The 16,489-nt window shown below is 35.8% G+C and overlaps 1 protein-coding gene across 5 annotated transcripts in view; it reads left to right on the forward strand.

Annotated features, from left to right (window-relative positions):
• The window catches only part of PLA2G4A (phospholipase A2 group IVA), a 148,737-nt gene that overhangs the window by 40,129 nt on the left and 92,119 nt on the right, over positions 1-16,489 (forward strand). For all 5 annotated transcript variants that reach the window (XM_046682795.1, XM_046682797.1, XM_046682796.1 and 2 more), the window contains one exon: positions 5,878-5,959. In XM_046682795.1, the coding sequence (XP_046538751.1) occupies positions 5,878-5,959 (82 nt within the window). The remainder of the gene's footprint in view (positions 1-5,877; positions 5,960-16,489) is intronic.

Here is a 16,489-nt window from a genome sequence, read left to right on the forward strand (position 1 = left end):
AGCACTGTAGATTGTAAAAACTGATCTCTCTTTAAAAAATGTGGGAGAATAGGAACACAATGCCTGTGCCGCTTAAATGCGTTAGAATGAAACTCCACACCAGGAAGTGAAACTGAAAATAAGCATCTTATAAAAAAGTATCATGACTCTTGTATGATATCAATGCAGCAATTCTTTTTAAAACATTTCTGAGATCTGTTTGAAGTTGCCTGTTGCTGATTGTGATGATCACAGTTTCTGGGTTTGATAACGGGATTTTGTAGACTTTATCATGCTAACAGTCTTTAATTTTAGTTAGGGTTAAAATTAGGCAATGGCAGTTGAACAGAGAAAAAAATATTTGCATGCAGAATCTACCTTCTCTTTCACCAGATTTGTTTTATGATTGTTTCTTTGGTTCTTTGTAACAGTAGAGCTTTCAACAGATTAGGACAATCATCAAATTGATTTTGTACAAATTGGTTCTTTTTCCCAGCCCCCAATCATTTTAGTTACAGATCCCAATATAATTATCCAGAATGAATTTAATACAGTAGCTGTTTTCATAATGATTGGGAAATTGTAGTTGTGAAAAGAAAAAGGGTCAGGATTTCCAGTATGGAAAGGATTATGGATGAAAAAAGACACTCAAGGTAAGGTAATATAAGATGAAGGCAAGGCTTAATCTTGGTGACTAAGTCAGAGTATTGAGCTTACATTTGACATGTCAGTTGAAATATGGCATCTCTTTTTGCCAACTACTAAGTAGCATTGTGCTAAGTCATTAGTTTCCTCCAGGGAACACTGGCTGTGGATTCAATAATATCATTTCCTTTGGCACCCTCCCTGAGACATAAACAAGTCTCTTATCCAAGTCGGAAGCTAGTCCAGTCCATACTAGTTTGAAATTATATGTGATATTGGCCTCAGGAGACATGGCAAGGGATTATCAAAAGACTATTTGGATAATCATTGATTGAAACTGAGTACTTTTCTCCAAAAATTTGTACTTACTTTAGAGATACTCTCTTATTAATCTTTACAGCTCTTAGAAAGACGTGGGCATGATTTTGACACTCCTATTTTGAAAATGATTTACACATGGTTTGAAGATTTATGGTGTTTCCAAAATTAACTTATAAATATCAAGAAAGTTGTCAATTTGCTCCTTATTTCCTGTGAACTGTATGCAAGTATTTCATTCATCGTGGTTAAGAAGACAGAACTGAGGCTGGTGGAAATCCAAGCAGATTGAAATGGAGAGCTGAATGCTGGAGGAAAGAACTCAGTCCTAGTGGGACTTTAGATCAGCTACAGATATGACAGACAGACAAGATTGTAACTATCTATACCTCTTTAATAAATGGAAACAGACTTTTTTTTTACTATTAAAGGTATTGGTATTGATATTATTGTTCTCTGTGTAAGTAAAGAAACATAGAAAGAGTAAAGATATTTGGGATAGCAAGACTGGATTCCAATTCAAGTTTAATTTTTACTATCTATGAGATACTGGAAAATTAGTTAGCCTCTCAGAATCTCACTTTACTCATCTATAAATATAAATAATAACACCTATTTTATATGGTTGTTGGGAAGATTAAATGAGAATTTGCATCTAGTGGAATGTCTAATGTGGTTCATACTCAATGAATCCTTGTAATAACAATATCATCTAATAACATGTTATTAATAAATATTTGACATATGAATACATTTATAGCCATTTCAAAAATCGTGTTAAATAATAGATAAGAGTATTGCTAATGATTTTTATGTTACAAGGAAGTTATTACGCATTTGAAAACCTATGTGGTATTAGAAGTTCTAGGATATGGAAAAAGAGCATAGATGATTTTGGGAGGGTGTGCTATTATGTATAATAATTATTATCGAGGAGTTCTCTTAGTGGAGAAAGCTAATCCCTAAGTTGGGTCTTCAACAGCATTTACTTATTCTGTTTCAGGCCCAGGTATTATTTGTCTAGAATAATGGGAGTTTTTTGCATGTGGATGTCTAGTTATTCCAGCACTGTCTGTTGAAAAACGATCTTTTCTCCATTGTATTGCTTTTTCTCCTCTGTCAAAGATCAGTTGACTATATTTGTGTCAGTCTATTTCTGGGCTCTCTATCCTGTTCCATTGATCTATTTGTCTATTCTTTCACCAATACCACACTGTTTTGATTACTATAGCTTTATAGTAAGTCTTGAAGTTGGATGTTGGCAATTTCCCAATTTTGTTCTCCTTCAATATTTTGTTGGTTGTTCTGGGTCTTTTGCCTTTCCCTATAAACTTTAGAATCAGTTTGTTGATATCCACAAAAAAACTTGCTGGAATTTTGATTGGGGCTGCATTGAATCTATAGATCAAGTTGGGAAGAACTGATATCTTGGCAGTATTCAGTCTTCCATCCATGACATGGAATATCTGTTTATTTAGTTCTTCATTGCTTTCATTCATCAGAGCTTTGTAGTTTTCCTCATATAGACTTTGTACATTTTTTTCATTTTTTTAGAGGGGTGCTAATGTAAATGGCATTGTGTTTTTAATTTCAAATCCCACTTGTTCATTGTTGGTATGTAGGAAATTGACATTTTAATATTAACCTTATATCCTACAACCTTGTTATAATCAGTTATTAATTCTAGAAGTTTTAAAAAACCAATTCTATTGGGTTTTCTACGTAGACAATCATTCATCTGTGAACAAAAACAGTTTTATTTCTTCCTTCACAATCTGTATGTCTTTTATTTCCTCTTCTTGTCTTATTGCATTATCTAGGACTTCTAGTACAATGTTGAAAAGAAGTGATGAGAGGGGACATACTTGTCTTGTTCCTGATATTTTGGGGAAAGCTTCTACTTTCACATCATTAAGTATCATATTAGCTGTAGGCTTTTTATAGATATTCTTTATCAAGTTGAGGAAGTTCCTATCTATTCCTAGATTGCCAGGAGTTTATATCATGAATAGGTGTTGAAATTTGTCAAATATTTTTTCTGCATCTATTGATATGATCCTGTGATTTTTATTCTTTAGCCTGTTGTTGTGATGGATTACATTAATTGATTTTTGAATGAGGAACCAGCGTTGCGTACCTGGGATAAATCCCACTTGATTGTGGTTCTAATTTCTTTTATACATTGTTGGATTTTATTTGCTAATAATTTGTTGAGAATTTTTACATCTATCTTTATGAGAGATATTGGTCTGTAGTTTTCTTGTAATGCCTCTATTTGTTTTTGTTATTAGGCTAATGCTGGCTTCACAGAATGAGATAGGAACTATTTCCTCTGCTTCTATCTTCTGGAAGAGACTGGAGAGTATTGGTGTAATTTCTTACTTAAGCGTTTGGTGGAATTCACCAGTGAATCCATCTGGGCCTAATGTTTTCTGTTTTGGAAGGTTCAGTTTTTTTTTTAAAGATTGGCACCTGAGCTAACAACTGTTGCCAATCTTTTTTTTTTCTGCTTTTTCTCCCCAAATGCCCCAAGTACATAGCTATATATTTTAGTTGCGGGTCCTTCTAGTTGTGGCATGTGAGATACCGCCTCAGCGTGACCTGATGAGTGGTGCCATGTCTGCACTGTGCATCCGAACTGGTGAACCCCTGGGCTGCTGAAGCAGAGCATGCAAACTTAACCACTCAGCCACAGGGCCAGCCCCTGGAAAGTTAAGTAGTGATTCAATTTTTTTTTTATGATGTGGGCCTATTCAAATTGTCTATTTCTACTTGTGTGAGTTTTGGCAGATTGTGTCTTTCAAGGAATTGGTCCATTTCATCTGAGTTATCAAGTTGTGGGCTTATTTGTTCATAGTACTCCTTTATTATCCTTTTAATGTCCGTAGGGTCTGCAAACTTCCCTCATTCACTTATGATATTTGTAATTTGTGTTCTCTCTCTATTTTTCTTATTTAGCCTGGCTAGAGGCTTATTGATTTTATTGGGCTTTTCAAAGATCCAACTTTTGGTTTCACTGATTTTCTCTATTGATTTTCCATGTTAAATTTTATTCATTCATGCTCCAATTTTTACTGTTTTTCTTCTGCTTACTTTGGATTTAATTTGCTTTTCTTTTTCTCATTTACTAAAGTAGATATTTAGATTATTGATTTTCTTTTTTCTTCTTTTCATATACCTCATATATGTATTATTCAATGCTATAAATTTTCCTCGAAGCACCACTTTCACTACATCCCAAAAATTTTGATAAGTTGTAGTTTCTTTTTCATTTGGTTCCAAATATTTTAAAATTTTTCCTGAGACTTCTTCTTTGGCATATGCATTATTTAGAAGTGTGTGGTTTAATCTCAAAGTACTTTATGATTTTCCAGCTATCATTTGATTGCTGATTTTCAGTTTAATTCCTCTGTGGTCTGAGAGTAGACACTGTATGATTATTCCATGTGAGCTTAAGAAGAATATGTATCCTGCTGTTGTTGGATGAAGTAGTCTATAGAGGTCACTTATATCTAGTTGATTGATGGTGCTGTTGAGTTCAACTATGTCCTTACTGATTTTCTGCCTGCTGAGTCTCCCATTTCTGATAAAGGACTGTTGAAATCTCCATCTATGAAAGTAGATTCTCTCTGTCTTTTTTTCCTTTTTGGTGGAGGGAGTGCACGTGACTTTCATTTGTAGTATAAGGCAACACGTTTTTTTTTAAAGCATTTATGTTTTCTTCATGATTGACAATTTCCTTAACGTAGAATAAAACTTTGGCTATTCAGAGCTCTTCTGAATATAGAAGATATTTCTCTTTGACTATAAGCTTGAATAAGAGTCATCTTGAAAGATTTTAGATGCTTCTCTGCCTTTTTAAACAAGGTATGCTCATGATTCATGACTTCACCTCTTCTTGACACCGTGTTATAAATCTGAACATAAATTGATAGGGTGATATCTTCGGAAACTGTTGAATGCTGTGTAACTTTTGATCCTATATCCCACTACTGCTGGTCCTTATGAGTCTATGTTTTTACCGTGTTTTTCTGCCTCCTTGTTTTTAAATTGTCTTTACTTTTCAGTATTGTCAGTATCTTAGATTCTTTTTAATCAATTATGGACTTTTTAACCAGTTAAGCAAGCGTATTAAAGTTAAGATAGGTAGGGGTAGCTTATAAATATGGGCGCTTCCTAAGATGAAACAAATATGCTTGGGTTTTAAATAAAGACTGTAGTTTTTTTTCAGTTGCTCAGAGAATTATGTGAGTTCCTGCTTCTCCATTCTGTTTTGGTGGGCAGAGTTGTTTGATAACTAATTTCCAGTTAGGTGAAGCGTTTAATAAAGTCTTTTACCTGTTAATGATTATTGTGTGCATGTAAGCTATTAGGCTAATAGAAACTTTTAACATTGTTGCATATGGTTTATAACAAATGAATTAAAATTAGTATAAGTCGTTTACTGGTTATTGCCTTGGGTCCAAAGGATTTTGAAAACTGCTCTGGAAATGTCATGCCAAAAAAGACTTTTCATTGAATAGTAACAAGAAAAACAAACAAACTTAAATAATGCGAACGTCTTGCTCTGACTTCACCTTTCTAAGCCAGGGCTTCCTCCTCATCCGGTACAAAGCCTGATTGTGCTCCTAGAAAGCTGGCACTCCCGATTTACATTTTTTCTCAAGTGCTTGGTAAACCTGACAGCAAAGAAGTCCTAATAGTCAAGCGGTAGTGACATTTTAAAGCATGATCGAAACGTCTCAATAATTCTGTGGTAGGAGAGAGGAGAAGATCAAAAAAGCAACAGCCTTAGGATCAAAGAATGTTTCTGGTATGCATATTACTTCCTTTCAACTAGAATATTTTTAATTAGTCTCAAGAAAACACTGAGAACAATTTACTTGGATTCTATATTGAAAGCTTATTTTTAATTTACTATGATTTTATTTCCAGGTGGAGCACCAGTATTCCCACAAGTTCACGGTAGTGGTGTTACGTGCCACCAAAGTGACAAAGGGGGCCTTCGGTGACATGCGTAAGTGTCCTTATTTGCTTTTCTGTTGAAAATGCATAATTATGGTTTACTCTTCAGTTGCTTGAGTTCCTTGACAAGCCAGGGGCTGTCCCTTCTTCAGATGTGGTTATGTCTGTCTGGATCTTTGAATGATAACATTTTGAACAGTTCTCTGATGTTCCTTTATCTGTCAGAATAGTATTTTACCTTGACTTTAATTGAGAGAACTTGGAGTCAGACAAAATGACTGTCTTGTGGCATACAGATCTTTGGAGTTCAAAAAACTTATATTTAATTCTATTTTGGAAAGAGTTCTGAGTCAAGACTTCCAACAAGCTGCCGCTGTGAGGTACTGTGTCTATAGAATTTTTTAAAATGCAGTTTCTTTAGTTCTTACGCCTTTGAGTGTGTTTATTATCTGTGGAAATAGTGATAGAAGTTGGTGTAGGACAGCTTGAACGACGTGAATCACAGTCTAAGGATAATGTTGAATTGACTTGTCGGCAGTGTCCTTCAATATGCTTTACAAAGCAGTTTTCCTGATTAATCTTACCACCCAAATGGCTGGGAGTCATGGCAGTGGGAATACAAAGAAAGATGGATAGGTATTATGATAAATTTGGTAAAGTTTTACATTATTGCTAAAATATGCAAATGAGCAATTTACCCCTCAGAACAGGTTTTGGAGAAAGAATGGAGATTGAAGTTTATCAGTCTGGGAAACAGGGAAGGCTTCCCCACTGAAATGGCATTGAGACTGGTCCTGGAAGAAAGAGAATCTTGGTGATGAGAGCAGGGAGAAGTGTCAGACAGAGAAAACAGCATGTTCAAAAGCAAGAGGAGAGCAGAGTGCTTGTGAGGAATTGGAACAGGTCCAGTGTTGTTAGAGAATAGACAGCGACAGTGAAGAAAGATTAGCACTAAGATGACAAAGACTAAGACCGAGTATCAGAAATGCAGTGGGACCAATTTGATGGCATTTGAGTCACAAATCACATGATTGGGTCTTCATTTTGAAAAATGTTCTGGCCATAGTAAATTAAATATATTGGAGGTGAATGTGGGATATACTTTTTAAGACTAGGAGGGACTTGAGCTTGTTGAAATTGTGATGAAAATGGGCCAACAGAGAGAATTTAAATACTGCAAAAAGAAGAATGTGAGTTCTGTGCTCAAGACTTCAGTGAATGAAGAAAAGTGTCCAGGAAGTTGGTAAAAGTCAGAAGTAAGGAGAGGAACAGGAGGCAGAATCTAATGGCAAGAGTTTGGGATGAGCAGTGGTTTTCATGAGAGGTGAGAGGAACAAGGACAACTTCTTCAATTCTAGTCTGGATTAGGGGTTTACATTCTAAATTTTATCTTCTACTTCAGTCTAAACCATTGAATCACTCCTTTGCCAATGTTTTTCTTAAGTTATTCTTATTTCACTTTTTATAATTCTTTGCATTTTTGTCATGTAAATGAGAGTTCACTGGAAGAAAGTCTCTGTGAAAGAGAAGCCACGTCAGAAGCTGTATATTTAAAAACTGGTATCCCCCGGGACCTTGAGAAAAGGCACAAACCTGACAACTCAAGAGGTCGTACTGTTAGTTGGAAAAGCCATTCTAAATTCAACTAAAGGCTATGTCAGTAACCTGCCAGGCATGCAAGTTACTGACCTAATTTGACTTTTAAAAATAGAGTTATCTCTTATACAAATCAGCAACAACCCTTTTGTATGAGGCTGTTGTGTGGAGAAAATGAGTGTTATTGTGCTTAAAATGAGTCCAACAGCAGTTCAAACTCTTACTCTGTGAGTGTCCTTCAACTGGTGTGGATCTGATTTCTTAGCTACTTTCCCCACAGGCCCCAGGCACTTTGGCTGTGGTTATTTATTATAATTAGGACAGGGAAGAGAGTGATGCTACAAGTGTCATGTTAAACCTATTTGAGTTGACCTTGATAATAATATTTAAAAATGAACATAAGATATTAATTCATCTCATGAAACAGGGAACAGGTACGTTTTGGGTCCCCATAGTGTACACAATACAAGTTACACCCTTGATTTCTAGAAGCTTCCATTTTAAAGTGAAGGACCCATGGAAGGAATAGCCACTGGAGGTTAATCACTATAGGAGAAAGGACAGTCTTATGACATTCTGTTAAAATTTTTACTCAATGTTTGTAATTTGATTTTATTTTGTTTGAGTTATCGCACAATTATTTTAGGGGGGAGGGAATTGTTGCCAAGCCTTTATATCACCTTAATGAGTTTTCAGGAAATCAGGAAGAGATAAGAAGAAAGAGCAAGAGAGAGTCTTAGGGAAATGAATTCATTCTTAAGATTGGTATGAAAATGTGAAAGGGCAACATACAGTACCAAACATCTCTTTTATTTGCTGAGAAAGATTGGCTCTGAACTAACATCCGTTGCCAATTCTCCTCTTTTTGCTTAAGGAAGATTATCATTGAGCTAACATCTGTGCCAATCTTCCTCTGTTTTGTATGTGGGATGCTGCCACAGTGCCCAGGATGGGAGCTCGCGAACCTCAGGCTGCTGAAGCAGAGCGCGTGAACTTAACCACTAAGCCACCAGGCTGGTCCCACCTTATGTTTGAGAAGTTGTAGGAGGGTCTAGTGAAAAAGAGTATAGGCACTAGCTGTCACTTTTCTAAGAGGGGTTTTGATGATGTTGCTTGGTGAGCTTGATCTATACAAATTACCAAGTAAGCTGACTTTGGGATGTTTGTATTTAGAAGTTTTTTAAGGATAGACAACGATAGAACTATAAAAAATGTCCTAAGATCTGTGAAGACCAGGATAACAGAAGCCTACACCCTCTCCCGTTGTTGATAGTGTCTGCATTTATTTAAAAAGGCAAATTTCCATAAAGTTTTACATGTTGGGAAAGAAGAATGACAGATCACTCTTGGGTTTTTCAGCTTTGCCTGTGCATGTGGGAGCTTTCTCAAGGATGTCATGCAAATCGAACAGTTGATTCCTGGTAAAATACCTAAATCTGCTCTTTTTTTTTTTTTTGAGATAATACTAAGATTATAGCTATTTTTTACTTTGTCCCGTGAAAAATGATCCTTTTCTAACTAGCTTCATTTAGAAATGCCATACTGCATTGCTAAAATATCATAATAAAATCAGCAGCACCCCAGGAAGTATCTTTTGAGGGGTCAGAGCTGATGTTTTAATCATAACATCTCACTCATTTCCTTGTTTTCATCTAAGAGCACTGGGCAAGCCAAGAGCGGGACAGCTTCTTCGCAGACATATAGCTGCTAATCTCAGTGTGCTTGAACGTATCATTTATCCCCAGTGCCAACTCTCCCCTGCATTCTTATGCTCACATCATGTGAAGAGGTAGTTTAAAGTTCACATTTGCACTTGACTCACCATTGTCTTATTTTTAAACTAAGCAATTTGCATTAACTTGGCAATATGAACATAATTCTCACTTTTAAAGCTACAAGAAGTTGTAGAAAGTATAACATGTAACCAAGAGCATGTCAACATCATGCCAGGTGCTAAGTGTTGGGTGGATGTTTATTAAACTCTATCTTCTGTCCTGTTCCTTTCCTCTGCGAACAGAAGATATATATTTGCAGAACGACCACAAGTGACTAAAATTTCAGATGGTAATATAATTTTCTTTGTGCATATATGAAACGAAACACACATCCCTGACCACAAACCTCATTTTATAACCAAATGAAATAGCTGGCACAAATGTGGTAGCTACCTCACTGAATTTCTGCTCCTTTCGAAAAGTGTTGGGGAAACATAGATCATGTGTGATAATGGAGGCTAGTCACAGAATTCAGAACTAGACAGAGTCATGTTTCGTTCCCCAGGATGAAGTCAGATAATGAGTACCATAGTGTTTTTGAATGATAAATACTGTACTAATGTTAGATATTTTTAATATCCTAATTATGTACATGTACTGAGAATTCTTGTCTGGTCTCATTGGCCTCTGAACTCTTTCTCTTTACAGAATTAGCATCATAAACATTAGAGCTTCTATGGATGGTTGTAGGATTGCAGATGGCTCTACTTCCTTACGTATTCAGGAGAAAACAGAGCTTAATGCCAACATTTAAGCTTTAAGAAAAAATAAATATACTTGGGAGAATTATAAACTCATTGCATTCAAACCAATTTTTAGAAGATCGTATTGCTTAATATCTTAAGGTACTCTTTTAGGGTTTTCTTAATAATGTCAAGCTTTTATTTTTTGTGATGTCTGTGTCTGTGGGTAAACGATGTTTTATTGCAGATAAACTCATAGCAAGATTTAGATCCAGTTCTTAATTTTTAAATGGCTGTGCCATTTGAAGGTGTGAGGCTGAGCTAATCTCATCAAACAGTGCTTCTCAAACTTTATTGTCCAACCGAATCATCGGAGGATCTTGTTCAAAACGCAGATTCTATTTGAGTAGGTCTGGGGAGGAGATTCTGCATTTCTAACATACAAGTAATGCAGCCATTGCTGAGCCATGGACCCCATTTTGGGAGGGAGGGTCCAGGCAATTTCCTCTATTTTATGTGTGCTTACCCTGAGTCCGCTGAGCTTTTGTGCAGAGAAGACTTTAAATATTCTGAAATGGAAGAAAAGTTCTAAGGTTTTCATGTTTTGCTGATTTAACTTTTCTTTAATGAAATAACCATGAACACCTTAATATTTTTTATTTTTTAAATCCTTATAAAGGATTAATTACATGACTCAATATATTATCGTTGAGAAGAATGATAGAAATAAACACAAATGCCTTAAAGCTGTACCACAATTACATTCTGAAATTCTTTTTATATGGTAATCATGATCATACCGGATTGCAAGCAATGACAAATGTAGGGCATATGTCTTCATGGTCTCAAAGGTCACAGTGCATACTTAAAGTTAAATGCTCAAATGTTTGGAATGTACTGTATATGCACACACATTCCCAAATATCCTCTTTCCCTCATGTTCATAAAGATACCCTCCATAGATATTTTAGTATGGTTTAACACTCCCTCAACTTACAATTTGTGTTTTTGTGATATTTGGGACATATCCAAGAACCCAGGCAGGGTAACTTGAGGTACTCTGCTTTTCACCACTGCAACATTGTGAAATATTATTTTCCTCTCCTCTGCAAAGAGCTTTGGTTGAGATGTGGCATACCTGGGTTGTAATGTAAGCATGTAGACAGCATGAAGTTTAAATAAATGCTTATTATTATTGAAAACATGGCTGTTCTCCAAAAAAGAAGTTTAAGTTGTTATCTTTCATATATTATCAGAGAACATAAGTTATGTACAAAAATGAGGTGATTCAAACAGAATGGAAGGCTTAAAATGTTCTGGACCATCTGACTTCTAGGGGATTCATGAAGAACATTGGGTTTGTACCACCCTGTGGTCTTGAGGAAAGAAGAAACACTTGTACCTTCAGTGGAGATGGGCAGTCTAGGATGGATCAGTAATAGGATGACGTGGGACTTGTGACATGAAGGATGCAGATGGAGCATCTGTAAGATTATTTGAAATAACATGAAAGTTCCTTTACAAATGGATTTTTACTACATATTCATATGTAAACTAGCTGTCAAGTACTAAATATTTGCAAATATTCAATTCTTTTTGAGTCACCCTGTGTTGCTTTTTGTGTCTTTGCAGTCCTATAATTACTGTAAGAGTTAACACATCACAGTGTAGTGAAATGGATATTCTCCACATTACCCAGGTCCATGAAATCTCCCCTTACGGTGATTTTTCTAAATTGCATTAATTTTGACTCTGAGCCCCCACTCACTAAAATAGATAGGTGTGTGTGGGTGATCTCCTCCTCTGCAAGATCCCATGGTACTTAGACACTTAGCGTTGCCTGTAAATTAGGAGTAGGGGCTGCCGTAAGCCTCCATGGTTGCCGTCATTGGCATCGAACCTTCTGCTAAATGTTGTTCTCATGGATCCTAGCCTTCCACTTTTTGCAGGCACTCAAATGCCTCTCCGAGTGGTCTTCCCAGCAATCACATGCCACACCAGAGAGACCTTACTGCTGTACTTAGAGTCCAGACTCCATGGCCATCTTGTAGTCACTATACCATGCACAGTGCACAAGGAGCATGGCTTCCCAACACTTATAGAAACTTAGGAAAATCCAAACCTATGTAAGTTTTAGGAAAGGTAGCCCTCTTTCCTCCAGTCTTGTTGCTCCAAAGCAGCAGCCTCAATCCCCTCATTTATAGGACTGCTCAGAGGATTAAACCTATTTAAAGGACGTGACTCTCATCACAAGATGTTAATAATTCTCTAGGAAAGGATCTTAGAACTCAGCCTTCCTATATGTAAATGTCGGGGTGAGAGGCAGAGTGTTGGGTCTTATGTAGAGAAACATCGTCTATTTAATCTTTTGAGAATCTCTGTCAGCAGCAAGAGCAATGTAGAAATTACTGTGAAAATATAGTATCCTCTCTAGTAGCCATTCTTGAATTCAACAGTGATTAGGATCTCCAGAGACGGGGGAGAACAGATTGGGAAAGAGCATGGTCTCCAGAGGGAAAGCGCTGATCACTAGTCCTGTATCCTTGGGCAAGTTTCCTCTTTCTGGCTTCTTTTTCTCATCTCAGAGATTTTGTGAGAATTTATTGGGTTGACATATGTGAAGCGCTTATATGTGTGATGCATAGTGAGTGCTCAATAAGCATTAGCTATTATTGTTAAAATTATTTCAGATATCAATATAAGAAGACATTTATTATTAAATATAATCTTTATATGAGCCAAGGAATATTCTTTTTGAGTAGTCTGTGCACTGGGATAATTTTCAGTTTTTCAGCTTGGAGGCCAGAAATTTCCATCCTGAGTTTCTGTGTTGAGCAAATTATTGGATGTTTCTTTTTTCAACTTGAGAGAAATAAATGGTAGAGTGGCACTTCCGTTGTCTTATCTGGTACTCTTGGTCACAGTTCACTTCTGTGCTTCCCTGACAGCTGTCCACACTTCCGTTTGACACTGTCACATGGGACTCTAATCATGTACTTGTAAGACTTTGTAGAAAGTAGTTGCTTAGCCTTGAGTCTGACAGAGTAGTAAGATCTCAGAGAGTTTTGGATGAATGAATAGAATACGTAAATATGTGTAATTATACCTTGCTTCTTGGATGTTGCTTCCTTTTTTACCTCACTAGAGAGAGACTTTTAAAATAACTTTATATTCTACTTTTTGTAGATTATAAATACCTCTGCTATTTCAATCCATAGCTATTTAGAATTTTCCTGGGTTTCAATGTACAGGAACTTTATAACACCTTTGGATTAGTCTAATTAATCTTTTCTTGCATTAGTTATGGAGTTTCAAATATTTTTTTTATAAATGGCACTGCTGTTTGCTTATAGCCACTTGCTACCCTTAAGTATATCTTTTCTGAATCACGCATTTCCCTAGCATCAGCCTTTAAGTTATAATTGAACATGAGTTTTGGCTTATTAATATTTTTGGGATGTTTTTGAGTATCTACCTAAGATTTTTAAAATTCTAAGTATAATGGAATAATTTCTCAATAGCTTTTCTTGTAAGATAATTTCAAGATGAGTAAAGTGTTCCAGACACATCTCTGTCTCTCATCTCTTATCATGTATTTTCTATGTACTAGAAAAATAAAATGTGCTAGGAAGGCACCACTGTTCCTCGTTAATTTAGAACGTCATGTGGTTTATTAAGTTGTCAAATGATTTTATGAGTACAGCTAGCCCTTTTCCTCTCTATTTAGATTTCGTTAGATCTTTCTTTTTGGTTTATATGTATATATTTGTGTGTTTTATATCTGATGAATACATGAGTAATATGGTCCTATAATATTCTGATAATATCAGTTGATTCTTGTGTGGATTTTCATCACATTTATTTAATAAGTCAACAGAGCTGTATTCCAGTAGTATATTTGGCAGCAATGCTTTTGTGAGACAATAAAAGCAGGTTCCTATCCAAATGAAGAGCACATTACCATTACTAATAGGGACACAATACATAGGTTCTCTTTTTCATTTCAAGACCTCTCAGTGATGGATCCTACTCATTTAATTCTTTATTATACATGTATTATACTGGAGCTTCTTCTTCTTAAAATGCCTTTTATATTTTTTACATATATACCTTAACATGCTAAGGTTCTATCAAGTGAAGGAAAAACCTTAATTTTAAAAAATTTTTTAGAACTGGGTGATATTCAGCCTTCTTTTCAGATGCTAAGTAAATTCTCTTTGCCAAAACTCATATACCACTTCTATATTGAAAAGAGGTGATTAATATCTAACAGAATTAAATTAAAAAACAGGTTAAATGTTTCTTAAGTTTCCAAAGAAAAGTATGCTCTTGCAGTTTTTACATTAAACAGACTACCTCTGCCACTTTAAAAGTTTAAGCATTTATGTGAAAACCTTTATCATATATGTTATTTTAGTATATTTTAGTATTTTAAAATTTTTTTTAAAAATGAAAATTAAGTGACATAGAAATGACTAGTTATACTTAGCTGAGGTGCAGTCTGAGGGTTTTTGTAAATTTTACTGACTCCTTAGAAGCGCTTTTCTGTTCTCACTCCTCACTCGAAGTATCAATATATTTTGAATGAAATACTTTAGATAAAATTGTAGACAAAATTATTTTAAGTTGATGTACCTGGGTAATCCAAATCTCCAGATGCAAAATAAAATAACAGTTTTGAAATTTTAGCTTTAAAGAAATGTTAAAGAAATATAACCCAGTGCTTATTCTGGCAAGTCTCCCTTATTAACGTCCTCATCAATAAATGACAAGCATCTGTTGTGTACTTAGTGCTCATTCAGTGCCTTGAACAAGCACAAAAGAAACAAACATAATACTTATGGTAGATCAGTTTACTGAGTGCCTATTTCATACTGAAGAGGCAGCATGGCTTAGTGGTTAGAGCAAGGCTCTGGAACTGCCTTGCTTGGGTTCAAATCTCACTTCCACTATTTATTAACCAAGTGACTTTGAGCAAGTTACTTAACTTTCGTAGGTCTCAATTTCCTCAGCTGTTTAATGGGAATAATAATTCTACCTTCCTTACAGGTCTTTTGTGAGGATTAAATGAGGTTATGAAATGCTTAGAAATGTGCTTGATGCGTAGTGTACACAGACCAAGTGTTTGTTAAATAAATAAACAAAAATGCTAAACAGAGTTCTTAAGACTTTACATTATACTACATTTATTCGTTTCAGTAACACTATGAGATACGTGCAGTTTTTATTTTACTTTTACGTGTGTAAAAATTTATTTAAAGACATTAAGTAAACAGTCCAAAATCACATAGCTGTTTTGTTTGGGGGCTGGAACTCAAACCTGTCTCACTCCAAAGTCTATTGTGCAGCAGCTTTGCCTTTGAGCTATTTAAGATCTAGCTGGGAAGATGAAATGGGTCTAAATAACTCCGAAACTGTGTATTTGGATTATGCCATGTTACTGATTTTGCAAAGTGTTGGCAGCAAGTTTCTGAGAAGGCTTTACAGCCTGAATGGAGATTGAGGTGGGTTTCATAACTTAAGTGGAGTTTTAATATGTAGAATGGATGTTTTTTCATGAATGGATGTTTTCTCATGAATATCAACATTTTTTATGTCATTTTTACTATATGCTGGATGGCGGCCCGCTTTATTAACGTACTAAGTCAATTGTGAGTAGGTGCTGTTGGTCTTTCTTCCTGACGTCCGTTTGGCCGATGGTACACTCTGATAGTTTCATGTCCCTTTACAAAAGGAAACACGTGACCTGAGATGCGCTATTATAGATCTGAGGCTGTGAGAAAAAGGAAAATGAACAGTACAGGGAGTGCAAACTGGAGACTCTCCCGACAAAGGGATTCCAAAATAGTCTTAATAAAACTGCTTTGTAATTTCAAATGAGGAAAAGCTATTCCATGATTATTTGAGTTCCTAGAAAATGCTGCCTTTGTTGTAAGGGCTTTGCTCTTCTCGCTCCAATGTATACAGAATCACGGCCAAAGTTTTGTTTTGCTAAACCACGCTGAATCCTTCACTCACTTCCGAAACCTTCTGCCTCGCCAGCATCCATAGCCATAAAAATTCCAATTTTGAGCTCATTCTGGAGGGAGCGGGGGCTGCTACCTGAAAACAAGTCCCTTGGCACTCTACCCTTTTCTTTGGAGTTATTAAGGGACACAAGCTTGGATTCAAAGATTTACTTATTCATTTTTGCATTTAGTACTTGAAAATAAAAGTTAAATACAAATACACTTGGAAGAAAGGACTGACGTTGACATATTAAAATGCAAATTAATGGGGTGGGACGAAGCACCAGAAAGGTTGAGACATATTACCCAAGAGTAAAAAGAAGTTAGACAGGCGAGATTGTTTTGTCTATGATAAAGGTCACCTCTTCTGCAGAACTGCTCAGAGCCACTCCATCATCCACTCCTTCAGTAATGTTTATTATTTTTCTACAATGTTTCAGTCTTTGTGCTAGACTCTTGGACACAGTAGCAAAAGGAAGGATGTGGTTTCTGCCATCATGGAGTTTACATTTTAATAGAG

This window comes from Equus quagga, chromosome 13 (genome assembly GCF_021613505.1).
Source record: "Equus quagga isolate Etosha38 chromosome 13, UCLA_HA_Equagga_1.0, whole genome shotgun sequence".
In the NCBI taxonomy this organism is placed as follows: domain Eukaryota; kingdom Metazoa; phylum Chordata; class Mammalia; order Perissodactyla; family Equidae; genus Equus; species Equus quagga.